Source organism: Rhineura floridana, chromosome 14 (genome assembly GCF_030035675.1).
Source record: "Rhineura floridana isolate rRhiFlo1 chromosome 14, rRhiFlo1.hap2, whole genome shotgun sequence".
NCBI classification, from domain to species: Eukaryota; Metazoa; Chordata; class Lepidosauria; order Squamata; family Rhineuridae; genus Rhineura; species Rhineura floridana.
Window position 1 is genome coordinate 26,916,005 of NC_084493.1, and position 17,112 is coordinate 26,933,116.

Genomic DNA, 17,112 nt, shown 5'->3' on the forward strand with positions numbered 1-17,112 from the left:
CTTTGAAACCATAGTACAAAAAGGTGTTTTTCTTTGCTTGTTAGATTAGCGCATTTGCCACCTAGTTCCCATATGCTTTGGTATATTCTGTATATATTGCACATTGGAGACTTCATCTAATCCATAATGGTTGGTTTATTGAACTATTACTAGACAAAAGCTTCCTATTTTGTTTTACATAAATTAGTTTTGAAAATTCTGCTGAAGCATTTGTCTTGTACCAAATTTACTCAGATAATGAAGGGAAACGTTCTACCTCAGGGCAGCGTTACAATAGGAATGGAAGACTTGTACCTGGTCATCTCCTATCATTTAGAATTAATTTCCCCTAATTTCTCTGAGATTGATTTGGCAATCTCGGTGCAATACTGGAAAGGGGGGAGTGCATAGTCCTGAAATGTAGGAAGGGGTTGTGTGAAAATGTGTAAAACGAAGGGTCAGTGTTCTGCAGATGGAGGGTGCTGTGCTGTTGGCCTTTCGCCTGTAAAGGGCTAGATCAGTGTTTCCTCACTGTAGTCGTATAATGGAGCAAAATGCATCTAGCTTTACAAAACTCTTTAAAAGCTAAGCGGGAAAGGATGTGAGGAGGTGTTTCTTTACCTGTTGAACACTAACTTGAAACCACAAATTTCAGAGGGGTAACCATTATGCAGTACAGTCTTATACAAGTTTACTTGGAAGTAAGTCCCTTGGTATTCCATGCTGCTAACTCCGAGGAAAATGTGCTTAGTCTTTTGCATTGCACCAGAAACAACAAATGATCTTGTGGTACCTCAAAGGCTAACAGGTTTATTGTGATGGAAGGTTTGGTAGGTCAGAACCCACATCAAGATCAAGTCTAATCTTGTAAATATTGTGGTACTGCTGGCTACCTCCTACTTTTTGTATTTCCCAATCATCCATCCATCCTTGTTTTTTAAAAAAATCTGTAACATGCTAACTGACTATAACATCGTGAATCTAATGAAATGCAGTGTATCCAACAAAACGTAGGTCACAATCAGTATTTAAGGTAGCATTAACTACTCCACTTTTGAAGTTGCAAGACGCTACTAATACACTTACCTTCATTGGCTCCCTTTTAATGTGTTACTTTTTAATTAGAGAGAGAAAAACCTTTTCAGGTCAACACTTACTATACTTGAAACATCAACTCCTGCCTTAAAAAAAATAAAGGAGATCAGGTTCCCCAAACAAGAAATATGATCTGTTGGGTGTAACTTGACTGTCTCTAGTCTTTTTTAAAAAATGTATCTTTAAGGCTAGAAAAAATAGATAAACCTTTAACCTTCGTGAGGAACAACCAAATTCTTTAGCAGGATGAACAATATTTCTTTTTAAATATCTCTAATGATCACATGTGGAGCTTGGCTGGCCCGTTTGTGTTTCCCCTGGAAAAGCTTCTATAACATTTATACTTATATATTCAATATATTTCTGTATTTTTATACTTATTATTCACTTGATATATTGTGAGCTACTTTGGGCACAATTTTTGTGGAAATGGCATACAAATAGGTGATTTCAACAGCTCTTCCTGGCACACAGATAGAAGTGGCGAGAGCATCTTTGCTGAATTCCTTCTGGGTTATTCAAGTAATAAAAGTATAGGTGTCAGTCATATTCAGGCCAACCAAAAGTAGTTTTTTCAACTACTATCTGTGCCCCCCTCCATGATGCTGGACTCCAGCTCCCATCAGTCCCAGCTGTCTTTGCAATCAATTAGGGATGATGGCGATGGTAGTCCAGCAACATCCAGAGGGACATGGGTTCCTCATCCTTCGACTAAGCAGTCCTATGTTAGGAACATAACATACAGTGCCTTGCTAAAGTACTCAGACCCCTGACCAATTCTCTCATTACTGAATGACAAATGGTACACTGTAATTTTGTTCTATATGATATTTTATTTTGAAACCTTGAAACTCAGAATCAATTATTGTAAGGTGACATTGGTTTTATGTTGGGAAATATTTGTAAGGAACAAAAAACTGAAACATATTGCTTGCATAAGTATTCAACCCCTGTGCTGTGGAAGCTCCATTTACACAGATGAAAGAAATTGCCCTATTGAGGACACAGTTACCATTGGCCTCCACCTGTGAACCATCAAAGTTGCTGTCACATTGTCAGGAGAAAAACCCCAATGTTGAAGGATCAGTGGTTAGGCTGTAGACCTGAAGGAAAATGAAGACCAAAGAGCATTGTGAAGTGAGAAATAATGTAATACAAACACATAGATTTAGGAAAAGGGTACAAAATAATATCCAAGTGTTTGGATATACCAGTGAGCACAGTTGGATCAATAATCAGAAAGTGGAAGCTGCATCACACCACCCAGGCACTGCCAAGAAAAACTCAGCACTCCAACAAGGAGATGATGTGAGAGAAGCCACTTTGAAGAAGCTACAGAGTTCAGTGGCTGGGAGTGGAGTAATGGTGCACGAGTCAACCATATCAAGAGCTATGCATAACACTGGCCTGTGTGGGAGGGTGGCAAGAAAGAAGTCATTACTCAAAAAGTACCATCTGAAAGCACGTCTGGAGTTTGCCAGAAAGCATGAGAGTGCCCTGGCTGCAATGTCGGAAAAGGTTTTGTGGTCACATGAGACCAAGATAGAGCTTTTTTGGGGCCAAAACTTAAAGCGCTATTTATGGTGCAAGCCTAACACTCCCCATGCCTTAAGATACACCATCCCTACAGTGAAGTATGGTGGTGGCAACATCATGCTGGTGGGGATGCTTCTCCTCAGCACGGACCGGGCATCTTGTTAAAATCAAAGGAAGAATGGATGGAGCAAAATACAGGGAAATACTGCAAGATTAGTGTTTCAGTCCACTAAAAAAACAAGTTTGGAAGGAAATTCCCTTTTCAGCAGGACAATGATCCCAAGCACAAGGCTAAAGCAACACTGGAGTGGCTCAAGAACAAAACCGTGAATGTCCTATAGTGGCCCAGTCAAAGGGCTGATCTCAATCCTATTGAGAATCTGGTGCTCTTTGAAAATTGCGGTCCACAAGCAACGTCCAACCAACCTGAACGACCTGGAGCGAATCTGCCAAATGGGCCAAAATCCCTCCGACACTGTGTGCAAAGCTGGTACATACCTATCCCAAAAAACTTAAAGCTGTTTTGCAGCGAAAGGTGGCTCTACCAAATATTAATGTGGGGGGGTTGAATACTTATGCAAGCAACATGTTTCAGTTTTTTATGTTTCTTACAAACATTTCCCAACATAAAGCCAATGTCACCAATGATTTTGAATTTCAATGTTTCAAAATAAAATATCATACAGAACGAAATTACAATGTACCATTTGTAATTCAGTAATATGAGAGCATTGGTCTGGGGTCTGATTACTTTTGCAAGGCACAATAGTTATTATGTTTGAGTCTAAACAACTGTTTTTCCCAAATGAATCATCTACTGAATACCACAAAGAAAGGAAGCAGAGCTGTTCCATTTCAATTGGAATTATAAAGCAACAGTTCCCAAAATCTCAGTATAGTCAGTGTTTTAAAAGTAAACAGCTGTAGGCTTCATGTAGGGTGTGTGGGGTTTTTTAAGTAGGAAGTGGGGTCGTGGTCCACTCAGCCTTCCATCCATCCGTGGTCGGTAAAATGAGTACCCGGCATATGCTGGGGGGTAAAGAAAGGCCGGGGAAGGAACTGGCAATCCCACCCCATATATACGGTCTGCCTAGTAAACGTCGCAAGACATCACCCTAAGAGTCGGAAACGACTCGCACTACAAGTGCGGGGACACCTTTACCTTTTTTGCATGTGGTCTATTAGTTCTAGTTTGCGGAAATATAAGGTCCAATTTATAATTTTTTTTACTGGGCCTGCCCACCATGTAAAGTCCCATTCAACACAATCAAAGGCCTTTTTATTTTCCATGTCTAGGAAAATGCCTTTGATAGAAATAAATGGATGAAACACAGTAGCTTCTCAATATTATTTAACAAATTATTGGCAAGATTTAACAGTATTTTATCTGTTTTAATTACTATGGGTAAAGCTGGTTCTAACTCATCTCTCAGGATCTTCACATACCTCTTACATTCTGTTTCTGACAACTGCAAGAACATAAGCAATGCACATTTATGCTTATATATTTGGTCCTGTAAAATATTAGCAATATTTTCTTCTTTCACAGTATCTGGGAACAGTGTTATGGATTCCTGAAAATTATATAAGAGAATAGCTTTATTAGAAGATTGTTTTTATTATTATTATTTTAAAAAATTAGTATCTCTCCACTGTAATTCAGGGTGGTTAACAAATATCATTAAAACAACACAAGTCATCTATCACATGTGCTTTCCTTAAGAACCCAAAGATTGATTTGACTGTTATGAATGTTATGTAGTATTCAAGAAAAGCAGTGGGCTTTTCAGCATAATAAGTGTTGATTTATGGTGAGCATTCATATTTTGCTTTCGGATAGCCATTTTAATGTTTTATTCTTTTTTCCACCAAAGCCTACATGTTGTTATTTGGTGGTCTTCATTCTGCATCCCATAATGTTCCTGTTTGTTCTGGTAGAAAGTGTGGACTATCTTTCCCAAAAACAGAACAATGAGATGTCCCTTAAGGACTTAAGGGATCCCTTAAGGGATGTATGTTTTTTCACAATTTTCCTTTCAACTGATTCTTCATTGAATTCAACTATTCTTCTATCCAAAGAAGAAACTTCTGTTCTGTATTTTTTTCCTTGTTGATTGTAGCAGCTGTATCAATGATACTCTCCTTTAGTACTGTTTTATAAGGCTCCTGGTTTATCATGGCAAGGAACTTGCTATTTTTGTTATTACTGACATAAATATTAGCTTTTCTGCTCAGAACGTTTAGTATGACAACTCTCTTGAATAACAGCTTTTTCAGCTCCCATTTCCTAGCAATCATTACTTTTCTTATATCTACATGTCATCATGGCATATACGTTGGTCAACCATACCAATTCTCTTTTCTTTATAGCATCCAGAAACCACTCTATGCAAGCATGATTAGAGTCTCCTAGGGTGAGTGCTAAATTTGGACATGAACAAAATGAGTAATTCCCCCTATTTTTCAAGGGCAGTGTAAGCCAATGGTAAATATTTTGTTTTAAATATGGATCAGTGGGACTGGAATTCTCCCTGTTCTCTACTCTTAGGTTTAAATTAGTGGTTATATGTTCCACAATAAGTTTCTCTAAAGAAAATGTCAGGACAGGAAGAACAGAATCAAGAAAGTCCCTGTGTCTAATATTAGGGATGCATATCAAAGAAAAATGCCTAAATATCTTCCATCCATAGTTCACAGCTCTCGTTTTCATGCAATGTTCAAAAAAATTCTTCTGGACAGGTATCTTAAATAGAAATTCAGACTACTGGATATGCATCCTTCCCCTAATTCTATGATGACATTAAGTCTTTCTAGTAACATGATTGCAGTGTAATAGAATCCTGTTATCTCATTACCTATCAATACATATTAGATAATTAAATCAAAAATAGTTTGAAACACATGTTGGAAAAACACAACTAAAATTCACAAATAAGTCATTTGTACATAATGCCTCTTTCTTTCAAGCAACCAGGATCTCTTTTAAATATTACTGTCCTGATAGGTTCAATAGACAACTTTTCTCTGATTTATACAACACCTATTTGTCTTGGATATCTTCTCTGTTCAGTCTTCTTACCATATTCTCCAACATGGTTTTAGTTTTTCTATGGCTATTTTGCGTGTTGCTGCTCCATAGTTTCTTGCTTTGATTTCTTTATTCCGTTATCTCTGAAAAGAAAAAAGCATTTTCTTTTCATCAAGATTCTTCTTAACCATCCCTCCACCATCACTATATTTATAAACTACTCACTATTGCAACCATTGCTGCTGTTTCTCCCAATCAGATTGTCACCACGCTCTACTGAACTGGTACGTAGGATCTGGCCCTTCCTGACAGGAAGCGATTGTGGGGGGGGGGAGTTATAACAAAGAGAATTCAAGGGAATATGTGAAATCATAGGATGCATTTAGTACTTGTGGCTTTTGCTATTATAACACAATCCAAGTTTCAGATTGAAAACACACAACCAGTTAAATAACTTTTAATCAATCAGTCATCTGAAATAGAGGCATACATTGGACTGTCAAGGTTTATTCATGCATTCCCTTTGCACATGACCATATACTGTGTAGACTACATGGGTCACCTGAATTGTTGAGTGGGCTCATAATGTGGGCTTGTATTTGGTGTGCCATTGCAAATCTTATGTGGGTTGAATCGGCATTCAAAAATGGATAATGGATAATGCTTCTGATTTTTGCCGTATACAAAACAGTCAGTGTTTTAATGAGTGTATAGGCATCACTATGTGATCATATGACTCAGCCTGTACAATATAAACACAAAGTCAAAAGGCCAGAACCAGCAAACTTGTATTTGTTTTGTATCATTGGGAACCTCTCCTTTGTTTCTTCACCCTTTACAATGCCTTTGTAATATTTTTTTACTAACAGGAACTGAAGTAATAACATGATTTACTGATATAGCAAGGCCAAGAATGCAGCTTTATTGCACAACAGACCAGCTTGAATGTGTCTGGTTCCTAGACATATGTGAAACGAATTAACCAAAATGCTACTCTAAGAATCTTTTTAATAGCTATCAGTGTCATGCAGTAGCAGTTCTCCAGGCAGGCAACCAAGGATATTCTGAAACAGTTTGGGAAGCATTTCAGACAACATGTCAAGGGAAAGAGCAGTTTCGGTTTTACAACTGGTTTTTTATAGCTTGGTCCAATAGCTGTAGAAACTGTTTTCATATTTATATTTTATAGTGCTTTTAACTTTTCAGTGGGAGGATGGTTTAGACATTATATAAATAAATATACATTACAGAACTGTTTCATCCTATTAAAACTATTTTACTGGAGTTTTAATATTTTCAGAAGATGGTGGCGTGAAGGTTAAGTAATGCATTCAGGTCTGTTTTGCTGAAAGAAACTCAGTTCTAAGATGAGATGAGCTGTGTCACACATTTCATTGTAAGAATTACTATTAAGTGATACAGTGATGCTTTTTAAAGAATTAAAAAGTAGAAACATAGACATAACAAAGGTGACATGTTTTCGTTAACCTCAAAGACTAATCTTGCATACATAATACATATTCTATTATGGAGAATATTTAAATTCTAGCAGTTAGGATAACAGAGGCCTTATGTGATTAGGTAAACCAGCCTTTGCCCACCTGATGCCTGCTAGATGTTTTGGACTACACCTCTCAACAGCCCCCACTACCTCCAAAACATCTGGTTGGCAAGGGCTGACTTAAAAACTGCTATTTTACCTGCAAAGAAAGAAGAATGCACCAGCTACCAGGACACTCAGAACGACCACTGAAGCCAAAACAGCTGCAAACAGTTCACCTCTTGTATGACTCTTGATGCTAGGGAGCAAAATTTCCTCACAACGAGCTCCTGTATAATTCTCAACACACCTGTGAAACAAAGCTTTATGTTAACTCTTTTTGCACTGATCAACGTTTGTGTGTCTGACACACAAGTAGGGCCAGGAAACACATTAATCTGGGCTGTGCAGATAAGAATGGGTGTGTGATTCTCCATGGTTCCCATCAAGACAGTTCACATATGGCAAGACTGAAAAGCACCAGATCATTGATTTTTGTGGTTCAGTGGAGACATTTGTGATGAATGATTTGATGGTGGTCAAGGGGGAAGGGTTAGGGTTTGTGGGGGAAAGTCATTTCAAGAGTATGTTTTACTGAGTGTGAGTGCTGTGTGCACACATGCACTTACACCTTCTCTACGTCACCTCATTCTCTTTCCCTCCTGGCTCTTGTGACACCCTCCCCCCAAATCTCCCAGGTTGCTTATCTTTCCCTACTATTCTTTCAGTTCCTCTGCTTTCTGTTCAACTGCTCAGGTGCCACTCTGAGCATATAAATGCATATCAGGCTGAAAGAGGAAGTGGGAGAGAGCAACACTCATTTCTACTTCCTCTTTTAGTGCTACATACTTTAAGGAGGGCAAAAAATAACCCACCTTGCCATCTCCTGACATGGGGAGGGGAGTTAGGTGCCAAGAGAAGTCTTCACTATGCCATGCTGACAACCCCAGGCTTAATGGTGTTAGATTTGGAAATAAAAGGTTTGTTTGTGCCTAACAATGGCTAAGCCGCTCCAACTCTTGTGCAATTGAATTCTATGCAAAGCATAAGTATTCTGAGGCCCTCATAGTGGTGCCAGGCCAAAACGAAGGTCAAGATAGTGATATGTCCCCCTGCTACGAAATGTAACTATGTCATTAAAGAGGCATGTACCACTCTGGAGGGACAGAATGAAAACAGATGTGCTTCCTCAAATGACTGTTGTTTCTTCCTTGTGGTTCCTGATGCCTAGAATACCTGCCCCTTCCAGAACACCTGCATGATGCGGCCTCTTATACTGCCTTCAAAAACCTCCTCAAAGCCCATCTACTGAACTGAAAGAAACACACATTCTTCTTCTGCTTAGCCCTACCCATCGTTTTCTCCTTTCTCAGCCTTGGGGCAGAGGTGTGTAGTGTGTACAGAGCCATGTATGCTGATGTCTGTCTTTCACATGCACGTATATAAATCTGTAGCAAAGAGAGTCCTTGTATGTGGCATTCTGAGAGCCACAGCAGATAGTAGTAAAACACCCCTACACAGAAGCAGCACATGGGCACAGTGGTATGCCTTTATTATCTGTAAGTGCTGCTGTTGACAAGCATGGATCTGTTTCAGTGGTGGCGGCAAACTTTTGTTTGCAATTTTAATATTTCCAGAAAATGGTGTGAAGTTTAAATAATGCATTCAGGTCTGTATTGCTGAAAGACACTCTGTTCTAAGATGAGATGAGTTGTGTCCAGAGCTTGGAAGATTACTTTTAAAAAGTAATAAATTACAGTTACAATTGCTTGGCCCAAAAAGTAGTAATTACCGTTACAATTACAATTGCTCTGAAAGTAACTGATTACTTTACTTTTTCTCAAAAGTAATCACTACAATTACATTTCAGTTCCTTTTTTTAAAAAACTCCTACAAGGTGCTGGCCTTGGCTGCTGCACATCTAAGAAGCCTAAAACAATATTAAAAATAAACACACACACACAGGGGGTAGTAGAATAAAAAAAATTATCCATAAGATTAACATAATGGCATAACAGAATCTCACATCCCCCCAAGCAATGAAGATACCCCAACTCTTGAAATCAAATTTTACACTTGAAATGCTTTTATAATATGTTTCTGTTATGTCTCAAAAGAACAAGATGCTCAAAGAGCATGTCAGACAAGAAATGTCTTTTTACAGTCATTACGTTGCCACCAGTACTGAACAGGCGTTCTACTGCGGCACTTGAAGGCATGCCTGTGTTGTGCTGCAAAAAACACCGCAGCACACGTGGAAAGCCATGGAGTGATGACACTTCCCTGCTGGGAGACCTCAGGTACCTCACCAGTTCCTCCTCAGCAGTGTCCACTGCTGACTTCTTGCCCTGGGGCAGAAAGTTAAAGAAGTCATCTTCTAAGTCATCTCCTTCCTGGTCTTTATCTGAAGACTGATCACTGTCCTCATTAAGTACACCCATCTTTATTTCAGCTTTCAACAAGGCTTCCATTGTGTATCTAAGAAAGAGAGAGGATATGTTAACACATATATGTTAGGAAACCATCATCTGCTCTTCATTTCCTGATGCTTGTCATGTCCCCTGGTTCAGGGTCCAGCCTGAGCCTGTGGATGATGACATGGAAGGTAGGAAGGTGACCAAGTCACCACACTCATGGGGCAGCACAGCAGACCCTTAAGGATTACCTGCAGCAACCCAAGGTTGTGATGAGGAGCCCCAGGAAGAAAAGGCCCAGCCCCTGCCTACCACCTTAAGCCCTCTGATGCCTCCCTTGAGACAACATTTCCCTTGGAGTAATCCACCCAAAGGGCTTCCCTAATGTTCTTACTTGTTGGTATGGGTGGCGGCCTGACACGATTCCAGCCAATCTAGTTTGAAGCGAGGGTGTAGGCAGGCTGCCAGAAGAAGCCTCTTGTCCTCCCAGATAGCTGCAAACCGCTTTCTTAGGGCTTCGCGCACACCTCTCAGCAGCTGAAAACAGTATGTGTACCTCTCAGGTTTGTTTTCCAGTCCTTCTAACTTGCGGTCCAGATTGCAGAGTGTTGGTAGCAAATACCCCATGAACATGCCGTTCTCCCGTCGCAGGATATCTAGGGACTGGGCTAGTGGCTCCATAATCTCTGTGTATTCCTGTACCACTTCAATCTCAGCAGCTGTGATCCTGGACAAGGAGCAGCGGTCCGTTATGGCATGCATTTTTAGTGGCACAGTTGACAGGAGCTCATGTAGTTGCTTCAACGCATCAAAGGTGGAATTCCACCTGGTCTTATTCGGTACCTTCAGATACACACCATATTGCGCATGGATATACTCAGCAATCTGGGCTGACTGGTTCTGCTTGGACCACAACTTGCTGCACTTTCCCATCAAGGAACAAAACTGTTTCTTGAAAGGACCAAGAAGACTACTTTTGGAGGAGTCAGAAAGCATGGCCTCTATGTCTTGTGTTGCCACAAGGTTGAGGGTGTGGCTAGCACATCTCTGGTGTGGTGGTAAAACAAAATCCTCTCCTGAGTCTGCAGCTTCTTCCTCTGCCTCAGGTCCTGTGTCCAGGATCTCACAGATAGGCACAAACTCCACCTCAGCCTCCTCCTCCTCCTGGTTATCACCATCATCGTCACTGGTGCCTGCAGCTTCCACTGGTTCTTTGGCCATGAAAACTCTGAACGCTTTCACAAAGTTGGAGCCATTGTCTGTAGTAGTGCACATAACTTTGTTGTGGATCCTGTACTGCACATGTACATCATGCAGTGCTTTTGAAAGGACATCGTATGTATGGCGCCCCTTCAGACGCTTACAAGCCAAGGCCCCGACCTCACGTTTCAGGGTAGTTGGGTTGATCCAGTGGGCTGTTACCCCAAAGTAACTCTTCTTGCCATTGGTCCAACAATCTGCAGTGGTAGCTATATATGCCACAGCACCCATTCGGTTTGCAAGAGTTTCTCTCATGTGGCATGCTCTCTTCTCAATTCTGTCTCTCAGAGTCTTGGCACATATGATGGTGAGATCTTTGGGGAGTCCAATGCGAACCAGATTAATGAATGATGGTTTGTCCACAGTCTGAAGTGGTAATGTCTCCTCTACAATGAAATCAATGATTCTCCTGTCGAGATTGCTCTGGGTGACAGGCTCCCTGCCAGATCCCCACCTCTCAAGGGTTGTCTGCTGCTGCTTCAGCATTTTGGGAGGAGGGGTGTCATGCATTGGTTCAGGAAGGCCACGTCTCCTTGCCTTTATTGCTTCTTCAATTGCTCTCAGCTTCTCAGGGTGTGCCCTCTGAGGAAGAAGGACAAAGCATGAATCCAAGAAAAAATGGAAGAGGAACTTCACAATTTAAACATAAATAGACAATGGACACTCTTTGAGGACCAGCATGACAAAGGCTTACCTCAAAATGTTTCTTCACATTGGATGAGGGGGAAACAGCTGATCTCAGATTTTTGATCCTTGGAAGGCAGTAATTGCATCGTACAACAACATTTTTCCCACTCTGGCTCACAAATGTACAAGCTTTCTCAAAGCCAAACCATGGTACTTGCTGTTCTGCAGATGTGGCTGTGGGCAACTGGCACTGCTTCATGCCCTCCTCCTCCTCATGCACAGGGCCTTCTTTCTGAACCTCACTTTCTAGTTTTGCCTCCTCAGGATCAACAAGCTGTGACTCAAGTGGCCACACTAACTGACTGCTGCTCTCAGCAGCAAAACCTGCAACAGGCGTCTCTGTAATAAACAAGAGATAATGCTCCTATATGGGTGAACTTCAGCTGTGATGTGCCCCCATCTCTTCCCCATGCTGCAAGATCCCCCAGTCAGAGTGGAAGTAAGGAGGTCGATAGCACAATTAAAAGAGATCCTATTTGCTCACTGAATAACCCTGCCTGGGCCAGTCTAACCTACTATCTCACAGGGTGGTTGTGAGAAAAAAATGAAACTAGGGTTCAAATCCCCACATAGCCATGAAGCTCACTGAGTGACCTTGGGCCAGTCACTGCCTCTCAGCCTCATGAAAACCCTATTTATAGGGTCACCATAAGTTGGAATCAACTTGAAGGCAGTACATATATTTTTTATTTTGAATATGATGATTATGATAATAAATATGCAGCATTTCAAATTAATTCTGTATGAGAAGCATTCCATGCCAAGCTTGGAAAACCAAGGATGAGGTATAAAATGTAGACAAAAATACTTTTGACAAAATGCCGTTTATCTTTTATATCTATATCTATAATTAGCAATACAGCTGAATGATGTATGTAAAGTATTTTTTCTTTCCCTTTTCTTTTTTATTAATATTTTAGTACTACTGCTAAAGTTCTGATGAAAGAATAAAGCATTCATTAGCCAAATTCAAATGATTAGAACACATCACATAAATTCCACTGAAGTTGGAGTTTTTGCCATAGAAAATGAAAAAAAATATAACCTATGATAGCCCAATAGACAATCAGAACTAATATAAAACCCTATTGCTTCTCATTTGCAAATCTTGCAAGATCTAAGGTAACTCTAGATCATGTGAGTTCAGGTGATGCATGTTATGTACATTTGTATAGATATTAGCAGAGATTGTCAACAGTCTATCTCTCTCTGGGACTGGGAATCTCTCTCTTTCTCACAGAACATGAGTCTCATGGGACTGAGAGGAGGAGCTGCAAGGACCCTACTTCTCACCTCATCTCATCTCTGCCAAGAACAAAAAAATCAGCCTTAAGCCATTTATTATATGCCTAATGATTTTTTATTTTTATTATTATTATTATTATTACTGAGACAGTTTTTGTCCCACATACAATTCAGTCTTGTGATTAAACAGGACAAAAATACAAATAAAAAGAAAGATGGAGTTCAAATAAATATACAATAAAAAGCTAGCCGGCATTTTAAAAGGCAGGAGTGCTCTGTCTGGATAAATACAGCACACAGGTATACATGGGAACAAGGGGGAGACTTCAAAAAGGGGGGGAAGGAAGAGAAGTAGGCCAAAGTTTCGGAAATGCCTTGTGATTGATGGAGGGGGTGGCAGAGGCAAGGAGAGGCAGTGGGGGGGGCAGAATGGTGCCGTGGGGGGTGGGGGGCAGGGGAGTGGGGGGCGGGGGGGCAGAATGGTGCCACGGGGGGGCACACACACATACACACACACACACACACACAAATCATCTTCACTCACCTCCACAGCTCTTCGCCATTCTGCTGCTGCCTTCTCCTCCGTTGTCCTTGCCCTGTCTTTTTCCTCTGGCGTCCATTTTGTCCTCTCAGATGCTAGCAGGCCCTGCCTATTCACCTCTTCCCTCGTGCATCCTAACACAGATCACGAGGGAAGAGAGAGTCTGCGCAGAGGTCCAATCAGTGTGAGGCACATGTCTTGTGTTAACCAATCACAGCCAGGAGCTGTCTTCCCCTTGTTCCCGCCCCCAAGTAACATGCAACCTAATGTGGAAACATTAAAGTTGCAGCTGAAAAGTAGGGAAATTACTAGTCGTTCCGTTACTTGCCAAATGTAATGGAATTACCCACTCATTATTTAAAATTGTAACGAATTACAAGTAACTCATTAAAAATAATGAGTTACTTCCAAGCTCTGGTTGTGTCACACATTTCATTATAAGAACTACTGGTATGTGCTACAGGGCTTGATAGTGTAAATCCAAGTGCTCTGCTTAACAGATTTGTGAAATGTGAATCAAACAGAAGACCTTGGAGGGATAGAAGCAAAACTGAGCAATAGAGGAAAAGGGACAACGGGCGATTGGAAATAACTCTGAGGTACTAGTGAATGATGGGGTCAAGAATCCAGGGAAAATATGTTGGATAAGAATATAGTGCAAGTTAAACAGAATGTGCCTTCACTAGCAAACTACAGCTGCTGAAGTTTGCACAAGCCCTATGCCTAAAGTAAAGACTAGAACAAAAGTCAAGGTAAAAAGAGAAATGATCAAAAGTAGCACCAGAAACGAAGCATTTATTCTACCACCAAAGAGGGATGCAATTTTATTGAACAAGCTTTTTTGAATTATGGCAAGAGCTGGGAAGATTTTCTTCCCTAATAATCTGTCTAATTAAGACTAGATACATTTAACTACTTATTCTACCATAACATGGTTTGTTCTGATGTGGGTTTAGTGGATTAGCATCCAATCATCATGACATGCACAAAAACCAGTACCAGTTTGTATGTGACATTCTCTCATTAAGGGACTGTTAACAGTGTAAGCATGGTTTTGTGGCTCTACCCTCAATTTGTTTCAAGGTTGTCACTTTTTATGCAGGGGAACAGCTGATAAATTGGCATATGAATCCACCATGTTTTTCCCACACAACCACAACCTCGTTACCTCAACAGCGTCTTTGCAACAAGTAGACTAGCATTAGAATTGCAAGCAGGAAATGAGGAATGCCTCCTATGAGATCCTTAAAGTGGCCAATCTACTTTGAGCTCAGAAAATAAAGTAAGTTCTACTCTAGTCAGTTTTGTACCTCAGTAGTGCCTATACATGTAAGAACTAACCCAAGTGTTAAGGCAATACAAGTCATACTCCACTTCAGTTCATCGTATACTCATCCAACAAGTAGGTAATCTTAGTCACTTTGGAGCAAAAATTTCTTTATCACTACTACTGGAACAACATGATGCAAAAGATAATTTGGACTTTGTGATACTATATAGATACAATTCTCCCCATATTTATTTAGTTAGTTTAATTTATATACCGCCCTAAGCCCGAAGGCTCTCTGGGCGGTGTACAAAAATATATATATAGTAGAATTTAACACTGAATTTAACATCTGTTCTTAGACACCTTCCAGAATGACTGCTTGTAAGATAACTACAATTTAAAGAGTTTTTTCAGGGAAGTCATAACACTTAATAAACAAATTTAAGATAAGTCTTAGGTTTTGTAAAGCTACAGTCCTATATACACTTACCTGAGAGTAAACCCCATTGGGTTGCATCCAGTGTTAGTCATGCTCAGAGTAGACTTACTGAAATTAATAGACCTGATTAACTTAGGTATATTAATTTAAATGAGTCTACTCTGCGTAGAGATTCTCCATGGCACAGAGTGGTAAGCGGCGGTAATGCAGCTGAAGCTCTGCTCATGGTCGGAGTTCGATTCCAACAGGAGGAAGTTGAATCTCCGGTAAAAGGGGCCAAGGTCAACTCAGCCTTCCATCCATCCATGGTCGGTAAAATGAGTACCCGGCATATGCTGGGGGGTAAAGAAAGGCCGGGGAAGGAACTGGCAATCCCACCCCATATATATGGTCTGCCTAGTAAACATCGCAAGATGTCACCATAAGAGTCAGAAACAACTCGCGCTATGTGCGGGAACACCTTTACCTTTACCTTTTTACTCTGAGTAGAACCTAGTTGGCTACAACTCATTGAACATATTGGGGATTGCACTGTAACAAATGCTTTCACATATTTTATTTCCTTATTACTAGCCACATGTAAAGTTCACATGTTCAAAACGGCATGGTGAACAATATGAATGAACAGCAGATGGTGTGATCCTGCTGCGATCTCTACTAAGCAGGAATTAAACAAATTCAGCCAGGAGGGTAAGGATTGCAGTTATTAACACCTGCTGTTCCATCCCATCACACTCTTCAATAGAAGAAAAAGAAAAGAATATTGCAAAAAATTCTGCACGACATATTTCATTTGAGGAGAATTTTGGCTAGCTATAAAAGAGCACTAAGTGTCTAATATAGCTATGCTAAAGTGAATAGAACTTTAGGGGGCATCAGTTTCTCCTGTATACAGTATACTTCGTTGTATACTGTTATGATTAATCGAATCTTGGGGAATGAAGGGAGATGTCTAGTGAAATTATTTCTAAAGACATACAAGTTGCTGTCCAAATGCATGTATGAAAGCTTGAGGGTCCACAAGATTTTCTGAAACTGCAGCAGAAATATAAAAATGTACGCTTCCAGATTAGATGTGATAGCAGGCCATACCTTTAAACTGTAAAGCCACCTTCCTGTATGGCTAATTGATTTAAACACCAAATACACATGGATTTAACTGCATTTTTGTCTTTCACATGTGCACACCAGCAGTAGGAGAGAAGTTGGGGAAGGGTCATAGCTGAGTGGTAGAGCATCTGCAGAAGGTTCCAGGGCCAATCTTTGGCATCTCCCAAGTAGGTCTGGGAATGTCCCCTACTTGAAACCTTAGAGAGCCACTGCCAGTCAGTGTAGACAATACCGAGCTAGATGAACCAATTATCTGAGTCGGTATAAGGCAGCTTCCTATGTTCCTATATTCAAAAGTGCTTTAAGTGGAGATCTGTCTTAGTCTGCAGCATGGAGTTTTCCTTTTCTTGTTTCTACTTGCACTGCAGATTTGCATTTAATAGGCATTGCACACATATATTACCCCCCACTGCTTCCTTTCTGATTAGCAATATTAATCAGAACATATAGTATTATTTTTAGAACTCTGGTCTAATCAGGAAAATCAGGGGATTTTCTTAGTTTACGTGCCCTGTATGTAAATATCCTATGCAAGCAAAAATACCAGCTTTCCTCTAAACTCTGCTCAAGCCAAGGAGCTGAGATCCTTATTACCAATGCAGGGGTTTAGTGCCTCATAATTCTGCAGCCAAACAAAGCAATGCAAATTATAAATGCATATGCCAATAAGTTGATCTGTGTATTTATATCAGTAACAGAAATTGCATTTTCTTGTTGCAGGATTTGGTACCTTTTAATGTGGAATTTTAGAATACTTTTTAGTGGTTTTCATTCTTCTCGCCCAAACACCATGTGCTATTTCCTGTATTACATCTAGTCAGACCTGACATATCCTAAATTCTCTTGTATATTAGCGATGTCACCAACAAGCATTCTATGCTCAGCTTCTATGCCACCTATGGCGCTATGAGGCCATTTTCAGACATTTGAAACCAGTTTTTGTATTTACATCATCTATTTGAATACAA

General features: G+C 40.3%; 1 protein-coding gene across 7 annotated transcripts in view; it reads right to left on the reverse strand.

Moving 5' to 3' along the window:
- Window positions 1–1,936: 1,936 nt before the first annotated feature.
- NRG4 (neuregulin 4) overlaps window positions 1,937–17,112 on the reverse strand; it is a 165,476-nt gene continuing 150,300 nt past the window's right edge. For 4 of the 7 annotated variants that reach the window (XM_061596049.1, XM_061596048.1, XM_061596046.1 and 1 more), the window contains 3 exons: window positions 7,339–7,488; window positions 5,864–5,943; window positions 4,209–5,781 (listed from right to left, as the gene is read on the reverse strand). In XM_061596049.1, the coding sequence (XP_061452033.1) occupies window positions 5,768–5,781; window positions 5,864–5,943; window positions 7,339–7,488 (244 nt within the window). In that variant the 3' untranslated portion in view covers window positions 4,209–5,767. Of the gene's footprint in view, window positions 2,178–3,341; window positions 4,185–4,208; window positions 5,782–5,863; window positions 5,944–7,338; window positions 7,489–17,112 lie in introns of those variants that run through there. The other 3 variants (XR_009759064.1, XR_009759063.1, XM_061596050.1) reach the window with 3 other exon arrangements.